This window comes from Megascapheus bottae, chromosome 17, assembly GCF_031878675.1.
Source record: "Megascapheus bottae isolate mThoBot1 chromosome 17, mThoBot2.hap1, whole genome shotgun sequence".
Classification (NCBI taxonomy): Eukaryota; Metazoa; Chordata; class Mammalia; order Rodentia; family Geomyidae; genus Megascapheus; species Megascapheus bottae.
Genome location: NC_143525.1, coordinates 29,440,911 through 29,462,723, shown reverse-complemented (window position 1 = coordinate 29,462,723; position 21,813 = coordinate 29,440,911). Strand labels below are relative to the sequence as shown.

Genomic DNA, 21,813 nt, shown 5'->3' with positions numbered 1-21,813 from the left:
TCAAGGCTACCACGCTACACTTGAGCCAAGCCCTACTTCCATTTTCTAGAGGTTAATTGGAGATAAGAGTCTCATGTTCTCTAGTGCCCATGTTGGCTTTGAACCTTGATCCTCAGATCTGAGCCTCCTGAGTAGCTAGGATTACAGGCGTGATCCACCGCGCTATTTTATTTTATTTTATTTGTCTCAAGGAGCTTGAACTCTGGGCCTGGGCAGTGTCCCTGAGCTCTTCAGCTCAAGGCTACCAACCTACCCCTGGAACCTCAGTCCCACTTCCGATTTCCTAGTGGTTAACTGGAGATAAGAATCTTTCGGTCTTTAGTGCCTTTAGTGCCAGGGCTGGCTTTGAACCATGATCCTCAGATCTCAACCTCCTGAGTAGCTAGGATTACAGGCATGCGCCACTGTGCCCAGCTGTCCCTGAGTTGGTTTTTTTTTGGGGGGGTGAGAGGGGCTTGAACTCTGGGCCTGGTTGTCCCTGAGCTCTTCAGTTCAAGGCTACCACCCTACCCTTGAGCCACAGCCCCACTTCCCATTTTCTAGTGATTATCTGGAGATAAGAGTCTCGGGCTGGTTTTGAACTGCAATTCTCTGATGTCAGCCTCCTGAGTAGCTAGGAATACAGGCATGAGCCACCATGCCCAGATTCCCTGAGTTTTTTTTTTTTAAGAATGTATTTTCTAGGGCTGGAATGTAGCTAGTGACAAAGAAGCCCTTGCCAAGCAAGTGCAACATCCTGGGTTCAATCCCCAGTACCTCCCCCAATTTGTACAATTTGTATGTGTTAGTAAAATTCTTCATCCTCTTTTTATTTTTTGTCAGTCCTGGGGCTAGAATTCAGGGTCTGGGCTCAGTCCTTGAGCTTTCTCAAGGCTAGCATGCCACCACTTGAGCCATAACTCCACTTCCAACTTTTTGCTGGTTAATTATGAGATAGAGTTTCATGGACTTTGCTGCCCAGTCTGGCTTTGAACCTCAGCTTTCGGTTCTATGAGTATTTAAGATTATAGGCATGAGCCACTGGTATGGGGTAAAAGCCTCATTTGAATTGCTTAAATAAGACTACGTCATACCAATAATTCAGTAGAGCATAAAGCTCCCAAATAAAATGTTGCTTCAGGGCCGGGAGTTTGGCCTAGTGGTTAAAGTGCTTGCCTAGCATGCATGAAGACCCGGGTTCGATTCCTCAGTACCACATATAGAAAAAAGCCAGAAGTGGTGCTGAGGCTCAAGTGGTAGAGCTCTAGCCTTGAGAAAGTCCAAAGACAGTGCTCAGGCCCTGAGCTCAAGCCCAGGACTGGCAAAAAATAAAAAAATAAAAAATAAAAAAAATAAAAAAATAAAATAAAATGTTGCTTCAAAGCTTATGAAAAACAAGCAGGCCAATTGTAGCTGAAGTGAGAAACCATGCTCAGCAGGGGAGTTGGAGCAGGAAGAACTATACCACAATTTCCTCTGTGCTCCCAGAGTCACAAAACCCATTCATTTATTGTTCACTCGCACAAAATCTATTTATCAAGCTAGGAGCTATGCTCAGGGTTGACATTAGAGCAATAAAGAAGAATGAGGATGGGGCCGGGAGTTTGGCCCAGTGGTTAAAGTGCTTGCCTAGCATGCACGAGGACCCGGGTTCGATTCCACAGTACCACATACATAGAAAAAAAAAAGCCAGAAGTGGTGCTAAGGCTCAAGTGGTAGAGCTCTAGCCTTGAGAAAGTCCAAGGACAATGCTCAGGCCCTGAGTTCAAGCCCAGGACTGGCAAAGAAAAAAAAAAAAAAGAATGAGGAGGCCTTGCCCTCAGAAAGAATGGGAACTAGTTGAAGTCATTAAGTAATTAAGTTTATTTTCAAAAATTATTTTGATAGAAAAATATGTTCTTAAAAAAAAAGAATTATGGCCGGGAGTTTGGCCTAGTGGTAGAGTGCTTGCCTAGCATTCACGAGGACCTGGGTTCGAGTCCTCGGTACCATATACATAGAAAAAAGCCAGAAATGGTGCTGAGGCTCAAGTGGTAGAGCTCTAGCCTTGAGAAAGTCCAAGGACAGTGCTCAGGCCCTGAGTTCAAGCCCACGACTGGCAAAAAAAAAAAAAAAGAGTTACCAAGACATGAGAAAGGGTATCAATGTTTGTGAAGTAATGCACCCTCTATCTGGTGAATATAATGTAACCCTTCTATTAATTACAAAAAAAATATATGAAAAAAGAGTTTTGTTAACATATATAAGTTGTACAACAGAGGGATTAGAAAATATGTCCTTTTTTTTTTTTCTGCCAGTCCTGGCATGAACTCAGGGCCTGAGGCTCTACCACTTGAGCCACAGCACCACTTTCAGCTTCTATGTATATGATACCAAGGAATTGAACCTGTGTCTTTGTGCATTCTAGGCAAGCACTCTACCACTAAGCTAAACTCCTGGTCCCTGGAAAGATTCTTTTAAAAGTAAAAGAAGGGGCCGGGAGTTTGGCCTAGTGGTTAAAATGCTTGCCTAGCATGCATGAAGACCCGGGTTCGATTCCTCGGTACCACATACATAGAAAAAAGCCGGAAGTGGTGCTGAGGCTCAAGTGGTAGAGCTCTAGCCTTGAGAAAGTCCAAGGACAGTGCTCAGGCCCTGAGCTCAAGCCCAGGACTGGCAAAAATAAATAAATAAATAAATAAAAGTAAAAGAAGCAATTGGGAGGGGCCGGGTTTTGCCTAGCATTCAGGAAGACTGGGGTTCGATTCCTCGGTACCACATACATTAAAAAAAAAAGCCAGTAATGGTGCTGTAGCTCAAGTGGTAGAGCTCTAACCTTGAAAAAGCCCAAGGACAGTACTCAGGCCTTGAGTTCAAGGCCCAGGACTGGCAAAAAAAAGGGGGGGGGCTGGGAATGTGGCTTAGTAGTAGAGTGTTTGCCTAGCATTCTTGAAGCCTTGGGTTCAATTCCTCAGTACCATATTAACAGAAAAAATTAAGTAGTAAAGTACTATCCTTAAGCAACAGAACCTCAGTGATAGTGCCCAGGCTCTGAGTTCAAGCCCCAGGACTGAAAAAGAAAGGAAAAAAGAAAGAAAGAAAGAATACCTGACTTATATAACTGTAATTCCTTTGTACATCACCTTTATTTATATATTTATTTATTTATTGTGGGTCATGAGGCTTGATCTCAGGGCTTGGTGGCTCATGCCTGTAATCCTAGCTACTCAGGAGACTGAGATTGGAGAATCATGGTTCAAAGCCAGCCAGCCTAGACAGACAAATACAAGAAATTTTTATCTCCAATTAACCAGCAAAAAGCTGCAGATGTTGGCTGAGAGTGTGGCCTAGTGGTAGAGTGCTTGCCTAGCATGCACATGCACAAAGACCGGGGTTCAATTCCTTGGTACCACATACATAGAAAAAGCCAGAAATGATGCTGAGGCTCAAGTCGTAGAGCTCTAGCCTTGAGAAAGTCCATGGACAGTGCTCAGATCCTGAGCTCAAGACTATAGCTGGCAAAAAAAAAAAAGTTGGAGATGTGGTTCAAGTAGTAGCTTGCCAGCCTTGAGCAAGCAAGCAAGCAAACAAACAGCAACAACAACAAAAAGAAACGCCTAAAGCAAAAACACAAGGCTCTGAGTTTAAATGCCAGAATTGGAGGAAGGAGAAAGAAAAAAAGGAATTTAAAAATGTATATGTGGAAATAAGGTGTATTTTAATGTATTTGATAGGACCTCTTAAGATGTCATGACAGTCCTGGGGTGACTTCAGGACCTGGGAAAAGGACAGGGAAAAAATATTCATCGCAAAGACTCCCGGCCCTCACCAACCATCTCAGCTGAATACCACAGAGCCACCAGAGCCACGGCCTGCAACAGCCAGCCTAACCCAAGCAGTGGGCCTCTCTGTACGTCTGTAACCCTAGTTTAAACAAAGGCCTGAGGGATGCCTGCCTAGTAGGCTGTGCCACCAAAGCTCTTGGGATCAAGTGCAACAAAGGGACAGGGAAAGCAAAGTGCTGACCAGGCCATCAGCCATTAGTCATAGGACTATAAAGAGAGGGTCCACAGAGGAAGTGGCACCAGATGGAGACCAAGACTGTGCAACGGGAGCTGGGTGAGTAAGGCCTGCAGGTATCTCTACCTTTGCCATTCTTCTCCTTCCCCTGAAGAAATACATGCAGGAGAAGGCCTAGTTTTCCTGCCTAACTGGAGGAGAGTGGAGGACTCCAGGGGTGGGGGAAGGTAGCTTCCTCTTGACATGGTAAGAAGAGTCACCTATAAGGCAATAACTACTGCCCTGAAAACTATGACTGTGGCCAGGGCCAGCAAGAAAGCAGCAGACACAGGACACAGGCACAGGGACAGGAGAAAAAAATCAGCAGCTCAGAATGGAAAGAAATAAGAAGCTGGCACTGGTGGCTTACACTTGTAAGTCTTGGCTACTCAGGAGGCTAAAGTGTGAGGATTGTACTTCAGAGACAGCCTCGGTAAGAAAATCCGTGAGATTCTTACCTCCAATTAACTACAAAATAACAAACTAACTAAAACAAACAAACAAATACAAAAATCCTAGAAATGGAGCTGTGGCTCCAAGTGGTAGAATGCAAAAATAAAGGAAAAAAGGAAGGACAGAGAGCCAGGCACTTGGCTCATGCCTGTAATCCTAGCTACTCAGGAGGCTAAGATCTGAGGATCTCTATTCAAAGCCATCCTGGGTACTAAAGACCAAGAGATTCTTATCTCCAATTAATCACTAGAAAACTGGAAGTGGCGCTGTGACTCAAGGGGTAGGGCAGTACCCTTGAGCTGAAGAGCTCAGGGACAATGTCCAGGCCCAGGGGTAGGGTGGTAGCCTTGAGCTGAATTGCTCTGAGACAGTGCCCAGGCCCAGAGTCCAAGTCCCACAACCACCACCAACAACAAAAGGAAGGACAGAAAACTGGAAGTAGGAAGGAGGGAAGGAAAGAAAGATAGGGAGAGAGAAAGAGAAAAAAAAAGAAATATGAGTTCACATGCATTAATTCCTAGGCCTGATACCAGCTAGGAGAAAGGGCCATGAATATCTTTCCTGAATCAAGAAATCTGTGCACACGTGCCTGTTATTCTTCTTCCCTTTCGCTTTCTTCCCTCTTTCCTTTCTTCTATGCTTCCTTGCTTTACTCATCCTTCCATCTTTAGGTCTACCTAAGATGGTAGAGTTTCCAAAACCTTCATGTCCATCAGTAGCCACATCTGTAAAATGGGAATAAAGATGGTGTTTATCTCAAAGGCTTTTTGTGCATGTAAAACATTTGGAACAGGGCCTGAAACAGAGTGAGTTATTGTTATATGTTAGTTGTTATTATCATACTCTTTTTTTCTTCATTTTCCTTCAATAAGTCTGTTTCAATATCCCCATCCTCACATAGGCATGTCATGGTGATCTGTCAATCACCTCCAAATCCTGGGCCCAACCACAGAGGGTCTTCAGTTGGCACCTAGTCGGCAGGAACACAGATCAGTATTGTGATGAATACTAAGCAATCAAGGGAGAAGGCAAGCGGGTGGCTTCAAGCTAGCAAGGATGGAAGAGTCTCAGCAGCAGCAATCAAGGCTTCTGGCATTGCTGCCCATGTGACCAGTGGCACCAGAGGTACAGAACAGGTGGCTGCTAAGGATTTAGATCACGGCATGTACTTCAGTCAGTGCCATTACAGGCAAACTAGAAGGCGGAAGGTACATTTTCTTTTTGCCAGTCCTGGGCTTGAACTCAGGGCCTGAGCACTGTCCTTGGACTTTCTCAAGGCTAGGGCTCTACCACTTGAGCCACAGCACCACTTTCGGCTTTCTCTGTGTATGGTACCGAGGAATTGTACCCTGGTCTTCATGTGTGCTAGGTAGGTACACTACCACTAGGCCAAACTTGTGGCCCAGGAAGGTACATTTTTGTCAAGAGGTCACCATGCTTGTGCAGTGCTTTACCTGCATTATTGCTCCCAATTATTAGAATGACTGCATGCAGAAGCTTTACCAATGAAAAACTTGCAGCTTAGGAGTAAACCATAAGGTTAGGATCCCACCAAAGTCTATAGGAGTCGAAGCCTCATTTCCTTTCCTTGTTCTCTCTTGTCTCTCCTCCAACCCTACTAAGCACATCCCAGGTATGTGTTCTGTCTTTCAGAAACTCTTCCAACCACCAAGATGGCTCAGACCAACCCTATGCCAGGGTCCTTGGGACCATGGAAGGTAAGCCTGTTCTGATCACATGGAAAATGGGAGACTAGGACAAAGCAGGGGAAAGATGCTGTCATAGAGCAGACACCAGGTTTGTGCCTGCCATGAGATGAGACCTGAGCAGTAAACACTAGTGTGGAGAGTTTATTTACCCTACAAACATTATTGAAGCATCTGTCAGGATGGAAGGATGATCTGGGACCCTGTCATACATGGGAAAGTAACAGAAATTGCCTTGGTAGATTCCCCTCCACTCTGGAAAAATCATTTTTAAAATGGAAAAAAAATCAAGAGGGAAATATGCCCATGGAGAAATTAAGGGTCCCAAAATGAAGAGATTTAGGTCCAAGTCATAGGCCTCAAGTGTTGTGACTCTCACTGAAGTTGGTTACCTGGACAGAAGTGGCTGCTGTCCACACCTTCCTTGCTTCTCCACACTTCACCTTCTGCATTGGTCTCCTCTGAGGCACATTCCCAGCTTTTCAAACTGTCCTCTTGCCAGATTGAAGAGTCAAATTCTAAGGAAGTGCCAGAGGGTTGTCATAATTCTGAATACGACTGAAGCTGCAAAGAAAAAAACTCTAGGGAGTTTCTGGGACATATATGCAGGAATCTTGTTGTAATTATAGCCCACAAACACTTTGTCCACTGACCTGGCAGCATCTCTGGTACCTATTTCTATGATAAACCAAGTCCCCTCGATCTTACCCCTTAGCTGAGCATTCAGACAGTGGCATTCATTTTGGACCCTTTGGATACTGTTTATATTGATTGGATGTCTATATGAAGATTTGGGGGGCCAAGAGCATAACCTAGTAGTAGAGTGCTCACCTGGCATGCACAAAGCCCTGGGTTTGATTCCCTGGAACCATATACACAGGAAAAGCTGGAAGTGGTGCTGTGGCTCAAGTGGTAGAGTGCTAACCTAGAGCAAAAAAGGCCCAAGAACAGTGCCCAGGCCTTGAGTTCAAGCCCCAGGCCTGGCAAAAAAAAAAAGAAAGAAAGAAAAAAAGAAAGAAAAGAAAAAAAAAGTCTTCTCTCCAATTCATCACAGAGAAAGCTGGAAGGGACACTGTGGCTCAAGTAGTAGAGTGCTAGCCTTGAGTACAAAGAGGCTCAGGGACAGCACTCACGCCCAAGACTGGCGGGGAGGGGGGAAGGGGGCAGGTTGTGGACCAGCTGGTGATGGGACACACAAGGTCGATATAAATTAAGCTGTTAGCCTAGTCTCTGCTTTTCTTGCTGTAGCAGGTTCTACCTTTTTTTTTTTTTGCCAGTCCTGGGCTTGAGCTCAGGGCCTGAGCACTGTCCTTGGACTTTCTCAAGGTTAGCACTCTACCACTTCAGCCTCAGCACTACTTCCGACTTTTTTTGCTATGTATATGGGGCACTGAGGAATTGAACCCGGGTCTTTGTGCATGCTAGGCAAGCACTCTACCACTAGGCCAAACTCCCAGCCCCAGGTTCTACCTTTTTTGCCCTATCTAATCCCATTCCAGATAACCATCTATGACCAGGAGAACTTCCAGGGCAAGAGGATGGAGTTCACCAGCTCCTGCTCAAATGTTGCTGAGCGCAGTTTTGATAATGTACGATCTCTCAAGGTGGAATGTGGAGCGTGAGTATGGACCTCAGCTAAACCCCAGCCCATTTAATTCCCGGTCCCTCCAGATATATGGTTAGGGATGGAGAAAAGTTGATGTTTCCCAAACTTTAGAGAGGCCTCTGGACTGGAATAATCTCAAAATGAAATTATTTTTTTCATATGTTTATTATTGTAATTAATAGAAGGGTTACATGATATTTGCCAGATAGATGGTGCATTAATTCCCATTCAAAATGAAATTATTATATACATTAGTTAGCAACTCAAAGCTAGAAAGGGCATGAGGTTCTTGGTATGAAACCTGCGAGTTAAAAAAATGTAAATTCGGGCTGGGAGTTTGGCCTAGTGATAGAGTGCTTGCCTAGCATGCACGAAGACCCAGGTTCGAATCTCGGTACTACATACATAGAAAAAAGCCAGAAATGGTGCTTGGCTCAAGTGGTAGAGATCTAGCCTTGAGAAAGTCCAAGGACAGTGCTCAGGCCCTGAGCTAAAGCCCAAAACTGGCAAAAAAAAAAAATGCCAATTCAAGCAGGGTGCTGGTGGCTCACACCTATAATCCCGACTACTCAGGAGGCTAACATCTGGGATCTCAGTTCAAAGCCAGTACAAGCAGGAAAGTCCCTGAGACTATTTTTTTTTTCGTGTGAGGCTTGAACTCTGGGTCTGGACACTGTTCCTGAGCTCTTCAGCTCAAGGCTACCACCCTATCCCTGGAGCCACAGCTCCACTTCCCAATTTCTAGTGATTATTTGGAGATAAAATCTCTCAGTCTTTAGTGCCAGGCTGTCTTTGAGCCTTGATCTCAGCCTCCTGAGTAGCTAGGATTACACGCAGGAGCCACAATGCCTGGCTAAGTCATTGTGAGACTTTTTTTTTTTTTTTTTTTTTTTTTTTTGCCAGTCCTGGGGCTTGAACTCAGGGGCCTGGGCACTGTCCATGGGCTTTCTCAAGGGTAGAACTCTACCACTTGAGCCTCAGCACCATTTCTGGCTTTTTTCTATGTGTGTGGTACCGAGGAATTGAACCTGGGTTTTCATACATGCTAGGCAAGCACTCTACCACTAGGCCAAACTCCCGGCCCCCTGTGAGACTTTTTTTAATTTATTTTTTATTTTTTTGCCAGTCCTGGGCTTGAGCTCAGGGTCTGAGCACTGTTCTTGGACTTTCTCAAGGCTAGAGCTCTACCACTTGAGCCTCAGCACCATTTCCGGCTTTTTTCTATGTATGTGGTGCCCAGGAATCAAACCTGGGTTTTCGTGCATGCTAGGCAAGCACTCTACCACTAGGCCAAACTCCCACCCCGCCCCCCTGTGAGACTTTTATCTCCAATTAACCACCAGAAAACTAGAAGTGGCTGGGCGCAGTGGCTCACGCCTGTAATCCTAGCTACTCAGGAGGCTGAGATCTGAGGATCAAGGTTCAAAGCCAACCTAGGCACTAGAGAACATGAGACTGTTATCTCCAATTAACCTCTAGAAAACGGGAAGTGGGCCTTGGCTCAAGGGTAGGGCAGTAGCCTTGAGCTGAAAAGCTCAAGGATAGCACCCAGGACCAGGGATAGGATGGTAGCCTTGAGCTGAAGAGCTCAGGGATTGCTCTCAGGCCAAGTTCAAGCCCTATGACCCACAAAACGAAAAACAAACAAAGAAACCTTAGAAGTGGTGCTGAGGTTCAAAATGGTAGAGTTCTAGCCTTGAGAAAAAAGGCTGAGGGACAGTGCCCAGGCCCTGAGGTCAAGCCCCAAGACTGACAAACAAGCCAGGCTCGAGTGGCTCACACCTGTAATCCTAGCTACTCAGGAGTCTGTGATCTGAGGATCACAGTTTAAAATCAGCCTGGGCACTAAAGTCTGTGAGACTCTTCTCGCCAATTAATCACCAGAAAATCAGAAATGGGACTGTGGCTCAAGTGGTAGTGCTCGAGCCTTGAGCTGAAGAGCGCAAGGACAGGGCTGAGGCCGAGATTTCAAGCTCCATGACTGACAAAAATAAACAAAGAAACAAACAAAATAATTTTAATAATGACTAACTTTAATTCATAATAAATTTAGTTTGTAATTTTTAACTTACAATAAATAAGATCATTCAACTTATAAATTAATACATATAAATATAAATAAATATATTGATATATATAAAAATTCAGTGGAGGTATGTGTAATGACTATAATTGATCTGTGCATTTGGAACCCTGAGTTCAAGCCCCAAGGCTGACATATATATATATTTTGTTTTTTCCAGTGGGGTGGGGCAATGGCAATAATCAGATTTGTGCATTTGGAGCCTTCAGTCTATGTAGGATTTTTTTTTTTGCCAGTCCTGGGGCTTGAACTCAGGGCCTAAGCACTGTCCTTGGGCTTTTTCCTCAAGACTAGAGCTCTACCACTTGAGCCTCAGCACCACTTCCAGCTTTTTTCTATGTACGTGGTACCGAGGAATCAAACCTAGGTCCTCGTGCATGCTAGGTAAGCACTGTACCACTAGGCCAAACTCCCGACCCCTAAGATTCTTTCAGAATATCCACAGAACCCTCCTGTTTTTCTTGCTCATAACAAGCAGGCAGAGAGAAAACTGTAACACAGCAGGCTCTCCCTCAGGTCATATAGGCTTAATGAATGAACACAACTGTCTTTGGCAGCTGGATTGGTTATGAACATACCAGCTTCTGTGGGCAACAGTTTATTCTGGAGAGAGGAGAATACCCTCGCTGGGATGCCTGGAGTGGGAGCAACGCCTACCACATTGAGCGACTTATGTCCTTCCGCCCCATCTGCTCGGCTGTGAGTTTGAAACTTCCACTTCTGTGCATGGGGATGGGGCAAAAGGAAGTGCAAACTCTTTGGCAAGGAGGATGAAAGTACAACAGAGAAAAGTATAATGTTCTTTCTCTTGAAGTCTGTTATTAGGCAGTAGTTTTCCTAAGCTGAAAATATGGATTTTCCTATAGGTGGCAGGATGTGTGTACTGAAGAGAACAGTCAGAAGTGCTATAGGATAACTCGACTTACCATGCAGTACAAAGTAAATCTTTGGTAGTTAAATTTCAATCTGTGTAAACATTTTACTACAGAAACAGAAATGTGAAATGTACCAGACATGAAGGTGAGGAGGTGATGCAAGAAGATGGCAGTCTAGGCTGGCAGTGACAAAAGCCGGTGCAGGGGGGGAAGAAGGGAGGAAGGGAAGGAGGGAGGAGAGAGACAGAAAGAGAGACAGGGAGAGAGAGAGAGAGAAAGAGAGAGAGAGGGGGAGGGAGGGAGGGAGGGAGGGAGGGAGAGAGACAGAGAGAGGGAGGGAGGGACAGGGAGAGAGAGCACCTAACTGAAAAATAACCTCAAATCAAAAAGTGCTGGAGGCATGGCTCAAGTGGTAGAGCACTTGAGTGCTGAGAACTGCCCTGAATACTGTCCCCCACAGAGAACAACCAAAATAAGTGGGAGCAGCCAACAAACAAAACTAGACAAGTCTTCCAGTATCTTTTCACCTGCACTGCTTCACGACTGTCTTCTTGTTTGTAACACAATGCGTTATTCAACAAGGCATCATGAGGTTGCAAAGCCCTGTATTAACAAATGTAAGCTACTACAAGGAAAAAAGAACTGGGTACATAAGCATACACCAGAAATTCCAGCATTCAAGAGGCTGAGGCTTAACAATCTCAAGTTCAAGGCTAGCCTGAACTACATAGCAGAACCCTGTCTCAAAAAAAAAAAATTTTTTTTTTCCTGAGGCCAGGGCTTAAACTGAAGATGTTACACTCATTTGGCACTCTACCATTTGCACATACTCTCCAGCAGTATTTTTGGCTGGTTCAGCCATGGAGTTCAGACTTTTCTGCCCAGATGGATCTCAAAACACAACTCTCTATATCTCAGCATTCTGAATAGCTGGAAATACAGATGTGAGGCAGTGGCACCCAGCCTCAACACTTAAAAAAAAATTTTTTTTTTAAAGACAACTTCCAGAGATGTGTTGGGAATGATTCCTATTACTGGGAATGAGGACTAGGCCAAGACATTTGCCAAATACTTTCCACAATTTGTGATTGTCTCATTTTAGTTATTAATTACTTCACCTTAAAGTCACACTAAAATTCATCTGGTAGAGAAGATAACATAAGCCTGAAAGTAATTTCCTGTGACTTCATGGCAATTTTTTTTTCCAATGGCAATTTTTTTTTCCTTAAAGTATAAATGCAAAGTGTATACTTTCAACAGTTTTGAAAAATACACTCATTTAACCACATGCAGAACAATGGTATCACTATAAAATTCTGAAACTGTTTTCAAGTCAATTGCTCTTTCACTACTTTCTATTCATATACCAAGATTCTATACATCAAAAATTATATATATGTATATATATATATATATGAAGCCATAGGTAAATGTGTGTGTGTGTGTGTGTTGGAAATAATATCCAGTAAGAATTTGATAAGTATTTTTTGATTGGTCATGGGGTTGAACTCTGGGCCTGAGCACTGTCCCTGAGCTCTTCAGCTCAAGAGTGGTAGCTACTGCTCTACCCCTTGAGCCAAAGCTCTACTTCTCATTTTCTAGTGATTAACTGGAGATAAGAGTCACATGTTCTTTAGTGCCCAGGTTGGCTTTGAATAGAGATCCTCAGATCTCAGCCTCCTGAGAAGCTAGGGTTACAGGTGTAAGTCACTGCAGCTGGCATTCTTCTTATATTATTTTGTGATATATTTTTCCACATTAGTAGACCTTGTCTCAAAATATTTAATCAGGATTTTAATATTTAAACATTATTTTTTTTTTTTTTGGCCCCTTTCTCTTTCTGGCCCCGCTCGCTCCGGCCCCGCTCGCTCCGGCCCGGCTAGGCCCTCTTTCTAGCTTAGGCCCCGCTCGCTCCGGCCCCGCTTGCTTCCACCCGGCTCGCTCCAGCTTGCTCTTGGCCCCGCTCGCTCCGGCCCGGCCCTGCTCCTGGCTTGCTCCTGGCCCCGCTCGCTCCGGCCCCTTCTCGCTCTGGCCCCGCTCGCTCCCGCACGCTCCGGTCCCGCTCGCTCCGGCCACCACTCGGTTGGGCTCTGTTCACTTCAGCTCAGCTCGCTTCTTTCGCTCTCTGTCGCCGTCGCAGTCTCGTCTCTGCCACTTTTCCGGTTTTGGTTGTGTCTCGTCTCTGCCACTTCCGGCTTGGTTGTGTATGTGGGATACCGAGGAATCGAACCCGGGTCTTTGTGCATGCTAGTCAAGCACTTTAACCGCTAGGCCAAACTCCCGGGCCCTATTTAAACATTATTGAACATATTTAATATTGTTTTTCTTTTAAAATCCCAGTATTACCTGAATCTAACAGACATTACTTGCACAAAGGTGTCTTTTTATGACATTTCCACAATGGATGCAATGGATCCTGAATTACCTGAATTTTTAAAATGGCTATGTACTTCCTTGTAGACCAGAAAGTGGGTTTTGTTTGTTTTGTTTTTGCCAGTGCTAGGGCTTGAACTCAAGGCCCAAGCACTATTTTTGGACACATTTTGCTCAAAGCTAGCACTGTGCCACTTGAGCCACAGCACCACTTCCGGCTTTTTTCTATGTATGTGGTACCGAGGAATCGAACCCGGGTCTTCATGCATGCTAGGCAAGCATTTTAACCACTAGGCCAAACTCCTGGCCCCTATTTCTGGCTTTTTCTGTGTATGCAGTAATTCAACTCAGGGCTTCGTGCATGCTAGGCAAGCACTCTACCACTAGCTCAGGCTCCTGACTCAGAAAGTTTTCATCTTGAAAAATGTGCCAAGAATCAAAAGATAACCCCTACAAAACTTTCTGTATTACAGAATCATAAGGAATCTAAGATTACCCTCTTTGAGAAAGAGAATTTCATTGGACGCCAGTGGGAGATCTGTGACGACTACCCTTCTTTGCAAGCCATGGGTTGGTTCAACAATGAAGTTGGTTCTATGAAGATACAATGTGGAGCGTAAGTGAAAAAACAGAGTTCAAGTACATTTCAAATTCCTATAGGTGTAAGCTCTGTGGATATTAAAACATTAATGGTCATAGTATACCAGATGACAAATATTGAAATTGTACTGGTATGCTTATCACATTGTAGTTATTATTTGAATGTCAAGTTGTGTCAACACACGCTTTTTCTCCCTATGAAAGTTTTTATGTAGAACAGCTTGCAATGTGTTTTTCATTTTTCTTTTTTAGTGGAACTGAGGGTTGAGTTCATGACCTTGCATTTCTTAAGCATGAGCTTTACCACCTACACCTTTTTTTTTTTTTTTCTTTTTTGCCAGTCCTGGGGCCTGAACTAAGGGCCTGAGCACTATCCTTGGGCTTTCTCAAGGTTAGAGCTCTACCACTTGAGTCAAGGCACTTTTTCTGGCTTTTTCTTTTTTTTTTTTTTGCCAGTCTTGGGCTTGAGCTCAGGGCCTGAGCACTGTCCTTGGGTTTCTCAAGGCTAGAGCTCTACCACTTGAGCCTCAGTACCACTTGCGGCTTTTTTCTATGTATGTGGTATCGAGGAATTGAACCCGGGTCTTCGTGCATGCTAGGCAAGCACTCTACCACTAGACTAACCTCTTGGTCCTTGTTCCTAGATCTTTTTGATCTGCTGTTTGAGTAGTGTCTTAACATTTCTGACCAAGCCCACCTAGCTGTGTTCCTTTTTATCTGTGCGACTAACAGGTGTGCTACACCATGCTCATCTTATTGAGCCATGCTTCCAGTCTGGTACTTGCTAGTTGGAGATGGAATGTTGCACTTTTCCTGCCCATCTAGGCATCAAACTAGGGTCCTTAGATCTCAACCTCCTGCAAAGTTAGGATTACAGGTATGAACCACTAGGGACTTTTCTGCTCAGGCTGACTTCCAACAGCCATCCTCAGATCTCAGCCTTCTGAGCAGGGGATTATAGGCATGAGCTACCCATGAAACCTTCCCTTGCCTCAAATCTCACTAATTCAATCTCAAGTACCAGATAGGTGAGAGCCATCATATCCAGCCACAAGGTTAACTAGGTGTAGCCTTATTACATATATATATATATATATATATATATATACATATATATATATAATTTACGGCTGTTTTCTAGTCACAAAAACATGTTTAATGAGGCTCAGGTTTGGGGGTATTTTCACCTATTATTAGACTTTTATTTTTTTGTTTTGCCAGTCCTGTGCCTTGAACTCAGGGCCTGAACACTATCCTTGGGCTTTTTCAGGGCTAGAGCTTTACCACTCGAGCCATAGCACCACTTCTGGCTTTTTTTCTATTTATGTGGTAAAGAGGAATCGAACCTGGGTCTTCGTGCATGGTAGGCAAGCACTCAATCACTAGGCCAAACTCCCGGCCCCTATTTTAAATAATGAAATGTTTTCAATTTCCTAGCTGGGTTTGCTACCAGTACCCTGGATATCGTGGATATCAGTATATCTTGGAATGTGACCACCATGGAGGAGATTATAAACATTGGAGAGAATGGGGTTTTCATGCCCAGACTTCCCAGATCCAATCAATGCGCCGTATCCAACAGTAGTGGATTAAAAAATGCTCCAAGAGAATTCCTCCAGCATGAGACCTTGCTAAGCACTCTAGAGTTTCCTGTTCTGCTCAGACATTTCTTCCAATGTTAGTTGCTGATACCCATAATAAATGTCATTTAAAAAATAAAACCTTTGTGGACTGAATTCTCATGCTCTAGATAAAGCACTTGTATGGTAAAGATAAAACTTCGTAATTCTTCAATTCCACCTTTTATTGGATACCATGTCTCCCGATATGGTTTAGCTGGCCTCTGGAGGATGCACCACCCAGACAAATTCAATTGTTACCAGGACAATTATTTCCCATCTTAAAAGAATAAAGGGGCTGGGTGCGTGGTGGCTCACGCCTGTAATCCTAGCTACTCAGGAGGCTAAGATATGAGGATCAAAGTTCAAAGCCAGCCCAGGTACAAAAGGACCAGAGACTCCAATTAACCTCTAGAAAACAGGAAGTGAGACTTGGCTCAAGGGTAGGGTGGCAGCCTCGAGCTAAAGGACAGTGCCCAGCTCAGAATTCAAGCTCCATGAGCCACCAAAAAAAAAAAAAAAAAAAAAAAAAAAGCTACAAGTGTTGTATGTAGATCAAGGCACTAGCCTTGAGAAAGCTCAAGGACAGTGCCCAGGCCCCGAGTTGAAGCTCCAAGCAGGACTGGCCAAGAAAAAAAAACTCAATCTAAATATGGTTACCATTTACGTACCTTTTCTGTAAATTCCTTTCCATAACCATAGCAGTTATTGCTAATATTAGCAATTACATTTCTCAACATGCTTATTGCCATACTATTTCTACAAACTTAGAGATCCAGAATCTTGGCAGCTTAACATTCTAGTTGTTTAAAAGGCTAGCCTCATTTTGATTTTATATTTTAATTGGAAGAGCATAGGCTTAAAAAAAAAAAAGCCACACAGCTGCTTTCACAGCTGGTTTTTCAATGAACATAATTCTAAGCACTGTAATAGCCTGTACGAAAATCGTAATAGAACTTAAGGCTTCTAAGTGCTTCGCATAATCTGATCCTTTGGGGAAAAATCATTATTTATGTCACTATGTTACAATAAAGTTTTCAGTGAAGATTTAAATGACAACACAAGCACTTTAAAAGCTTTTAAATTTTTTTATTCAACAATGTACACTTATTGTCTTTTAATTTGATCTACAAATCTCAAGATTTTTTTTCCTGATAAAATAAGGAAATCTGAGTATGGTTGTAGACTGTAATTTATATTTTTAAAACACTGAACATTAAGACATCAATAAAGGAAGATCATGTGGCTGACACTTCCTCATAATCCATGACATCAGAACAGCTATAGCAAATATCTAAGCAGTTAGCAAAAGGGCAAATTTCTGGTCACTGTTCTTACACCTAAAAAAGAGCTATCTTTTATTCTTTTTTTTTACTGGGCAAAACAACATTGAAAAAAGTATGAGGGGGCAAAAGGGGGGGAAGTCTAACTGTGATCCACTAATTATCTTTTCCCACAAATTAAGTAGTTAGCCCAGCTCCCAAGTGCCTATGCACACAAGACAGATTATTTTGCTCCTCCAGTATAATACTAAACATAAAGTGAACTACTGGCAGATGCTTGAGTAGCCAAAGCCATTTAAGATAATGCCTTGCTACACTTTCCATCTGCCTTTTTAAGGCCTTGAATTCATTATGGGCCACCATTTGAGGCTTGACTAGTACACTTAGATACAGGAGGGTTCTGCAAAATTTCCAACATCAACATACATCAAGAGCACACTTGATGAGAGTCAACATCTTCTATACATAGGAAAAGCTATAAAATGGAAATGTTTCTTTTGTATCTAGGAGCAAGGGTAAAATACCATTAGGAAATCTACTTAAAACTTATGAGGCTCTCTTACAAAGGTCCTATAAAAAGATATACTAAGTATCTTTTAAAACATGATTTGACAAGACCTGGCCAATACATCTATACAACCTCGTAAGTATACACACATGTGAAGTAAAGCTATTTAGTACATGCAAACTGCAGCAACTGAATCAAATATGCCCAATTACTCAACCTTTTCTAATCAGTTTGGGCAACTTTTTAAATAGAATACACATTATCTTGAAAATAATCTGTGCTTTGACTTTAATCAACTGAATGATACTAATAAACATTCAGTAATTAAATTCATGCTAAAATAAAATCTAAAAGGTTGGACTACCTTTAAACTGGCTTAGACAAAAAATACCACAAAGCTCCATGTGGCATAAGTCCTTCATTTCAGTTTGAATTACTAATTCTTTTTGATAAAGGGGGGAAATTTTTCACTCAGGAAGAACATCCAATGGTTGGTAAAGCTGATAAAACTGCCCTGTTTCAAGAAAAGCCCTTAAAGAGATACAAGTCAAGCTCATTTAAACTGAACTTTTATTAAAATAGGTGCCAGTTTCCCTCTCTTCTAGTTCCACTGATGAGCTAGCCCAGAATTATAACTTTGAGCCATGTTTCTGAAGATGGTAAAGCTAAAACAGTAAAATAATAAGTCACTTTTGGTAATGATACACAAATTAAACTTCCAAAATATGTGCATAGCTTTATTCATCTACTTAGATCTAACCTCTTCACGGAGCTTCAGCAAAAGTGTGCAAAATGCATTTCTAAAACGTAATGCAAGCAAAGCTTTTCACATTTACACTGGCAGGTAATACAGAAAAACTAACAAGTCACATTAGGGAGAATTCAGATTTCTTTCTTTAATGACAAAATTGCACAGTTTATTATTTTGAGACAATTGTTGCAGACATAAATATTTAAAAATTTCTAAGCAAGGTGCTTTAACAATAAAATTTTAAGTTAGAAAGAGCCAATAATTTGGATCAAAGCTCACAAAGAATCCCAAATTAAGGTGGACTCCATCTCCCTATATTTTGCCAACAACGCCTTTAATAACACTTTATAACACTAAAGGAGACAGCAAGCTGAAACTTTTTCAAAGCACACAGAAATGGTGTTATCACATTATTTGAAGGTGCTGGGGTGGGGGAGTGAGAGTTTTTTTTACTACTGCTTACTACAGAACAGCCACTAACAGACTAAAAACAAAACAAAAAACCCCCGAAAGTCAGTCACTTCCCTAGTCTTGTAAAATATTTCCAGTTTGAGAAGATCTGTAACTTTTGGACAAAGCACCAGTTGCACAACAGAATGAGCTTTCCATACTGCATAAAAATCCGTGAGGTGGTAAGAACCATCAACTATTACAGGCATTACTACATGGCCTTTTCATTTTTTTTAAATATACATGCAAGGCACATTGATATAAAAATAGATCTCTGGCCAACAAATATACTAATGAGCAAATTAAAATTTTGGCTCTGAAATATTGGCAACATCAAAATATAACCAGGTAACTTTGGACCACAATCTTTCATATTCTTCCACCTCTTGGTGCTCTCACATTTCCGGTTCCACCTCCTTCACGTTTGGGTATGTGCTTGGGAAATGACTTTTCCTTTTGTCAAGAAACATTTCTTAATATTAATATACTTGTTTGTTACATTTTAAGTAAAAAAAAAATTCTAGAGAAGCAAAAGTTTGAAACTTTGAGGATAACTGACTGGTACAGAACAGCATTACTTCTTCCTGCACACAAAGCCTCCAGCTAAGTTGTCAACTGTTTTCTTTCTAAAAGATCAATAACCAATGTACTATTTCCTTTAGGTAAGCTTCCCAATTCTTTTTGAGGCAGAGAGGGAGTAAGAGAAACAAAGCTAAGATTTAAAATATTTTCAGTAGTAGAAGACATTTTAAGGCCAAAAAGTGTGAACAGAATTTTTATTTTCCTAAGTTATTGTCCTTCATAGACCAATACCAACTATGATTAGTTATTTGTACTAATTTCCTCCCAAAGGGCATTATAAACTTCATTCACTTTTGTTAGTGGCTGTGCTACAGAAAATGTATCAAAGCAAACTATGGTATATGTACTGTATACAGTAATGTAAAAAGTGCATCACATTCTTGATTTTCAGTTCTCATAGCAGCAGCAGGCTTAATCTAAGACAGAAAACAGTTGTTTTCATTCTAAAAATGCAACAATACCTAATGAAATGTATTCAAGATCTTGAAGGATAGTCTTCTATAAAGGACAAATGACAACAGAATAAACAAGGGCAAACTAAAGGCATTCAATCATATTTACATATTAAAACCACTTGTTAACACCAGATCATTACACCTAGCAAAAGAAATGTATTTTAATAAAGCAGACTCTATTAAAGCAGCTATCCCTTTTATGAGCCTTTGTTTAGCACCTGAGGAAAAAAGGGCTTACGGTAAGCTATGTAATTTACCTCAAATTGGTTTGTTTATCTGCAGAGTACAATTCTGATATACAGTAAAAGCAAAAACTGAGCTAGGAAAAAGAAACTGTAGCTATTAAGGCTGTAGAAAAGGGATACTGCAGAATTATAAAGTGGCTTTAAGACCAACATAACAAAATTTTATGAGTAGGGAAATCTGAATCAGCAATCCCATCATGTATACATAGCTAGTCATTTCCAACTTGTAACTGCTATTGGACATCCCAATGTAAAAGATACAAACCCTTTTTGACTCACTAGATGTTGACTACAGATGCTGGCATCCTTTAACTACTTTAAGATCTTTCTTGAGCAGCAAAATGGTGTGAAATTTAGCGAAGCAGTGTTTTTGATCGGAGTCGACAAATTTACCATTCTTTAAACCAAGTCAGGATAGTCCTGGTTTTCATACATCTTAGCTATTTTTTGTTGTTGCTTGGTTAGATACATTTTAAGATTCCCAGAAGTCCAACAATTTTTCACCATGAAACAATCCTGATGCTTTCTCAATAAAAATAACATTGATTTTATGAAGTTAATCTATGTGCCTCTGACAAACTATTTATGCTTCAAACCTCATACCCTACCCTTTCAAAACATGGACTATTTTGAGATAAGCAAATCCTTCCCTCTTTCCTTCAAAAATCTTTTATTATGGTACGGTTAATAGACACTATCTTGTCAATCGACCTTGGCGTGAATGGCATCAACATGCCTTATCATAGGAAATAATTGTGCACCATGTATGTTTTCATCCCAATAACAGTGTTATCAGTTCAGTTCTCCATGGTTATTAAGAAGGATCATGTATTATGTACACATGTCCAGGGGCACAACTATACCTGTAACCCTTGGGAATTTTATTTTTTAACCAATTTCTCTGAAGAAAGAGCTTTGCAAGAATAACTCTCATTTGATGAAAATTTTAGTTTCCTTGCCTTGTATATAACATAAAATTTCACACTAAAGAAAAATTAGAAGCAGAGTGTGGTCACAACTACCTAAATCCCAGCTTTTAAGCATTTGAGGCCAGCCTGACCCTGTCTCAAAAAAAAAAAAAAAAAAAAGCCATTAGATTCTCTGATGTGGATTAGCAAACAAGTTAAAACAGCCAAGTGTAACAATTGCTGCTATGTCATACCTTGTGAAGCATATTTTTGAATTATGGACAACTCCCATGGTTACTTTCCTAAAATTATTTTGGGAAAAAAATGCAGCACTTTTCCTTTTACAAGGTTTTTGGGAGACTGAGTGATGACTAGGTAACCAGATGTATAAGGACAGCAAAATTCTAAAATAGAAATTCTCTAAAGCTCTATTTAAAAGTAAAAGAAAGCTATGATTTCTTGGCTATCCCTTCTTAGAAAGAGAAGGGCTATTAGAGATGTAAATACACTGTGAAGAGGAAAGACTGTAAATAACTTCAGCAAGGGGGAGAATAGTGAAAAGATAAATACACCCTGTCTTTTGTGGGGAAAGGAGATTCAAGACATCTACACAAAAGTGAGTGGTATGTGACACAAAAACCCACAATCTTAGGACAAATTTAAAAAGAAATCTTCACCCATAATTAGTATCTTCATAGCTATTAAAAAAATAGGTCACAATTTCTTAGTGCCATTTTTCAAATACTACCCCCTTGTACGTATTTAAACGAACTGACTTTATTCTTGTAATGAAAACAAATGGCACAAAATAAATACAAGTTTCATTCTCTGAATACTAATGTCTTACACATTCATTTACTAATTCTGTATCTCCATCTGTCACACACACACACACACACACACACACACACACACACACACACACACACAACCTGTTTCAGTCTTTTTAACAGAGGGATGTTAAAAACCCCCTCTAGACTGTATTTGGTTTATGCTACAGTACTAATACTCTGAGTTGAAGGAAAAATTCTTTATACCAACAATTACATATTGTTATTTAAATGTGCTAAATTAATCACAGCTGAAGTTTTAAAAGCTTACACAAAAATAATCAGAAAACAGATCAACTCTTAAGATTTTTTTTTTTAATAAGTGCTCTGTAAGGAATTGTGTGAGGACCTAAGGAGAAAGATTGCAACAAGTAGAGTTAAGTATAACCAAACAGCACAAAGGAGATTTTTCCCAACGTCCTGCTTGTACCTAGGCAATAAGTCCCATTAAATCCAATGCCCCCAAAAT

At 41.5% G+C, this 21,813-nt stretch overlaps 1 protein-coding gene across 1 annotated transcript; it reads left to right on the top strand.

Moving 5' to 3' along the window:
- Nucleotides 1-4,046: 4,046 nt before the first annotated feature.
- On the top strand, nt 4,047-15,298 carry Cryba1 (crystallin beta A1). Its single transcript, XM_090351659.1, has 6 exons — nt 4,047-4,077; nt 6,124-6,188; nt 7,676-7,794; nt 10,423-10,564; nt 13,587-13,729; nt 15,151-15,298. Exons 1-6 carry the CDS (start codon nt 4,047-4,049, stop codon nt 15,296-15,298), a joined length of 648 nt encoding a protein of 215 aa, XP_090207785.1.
- The last annotated feature ends 6,515 nt before the right edge of the window (nt 15,299-21,813 follow it).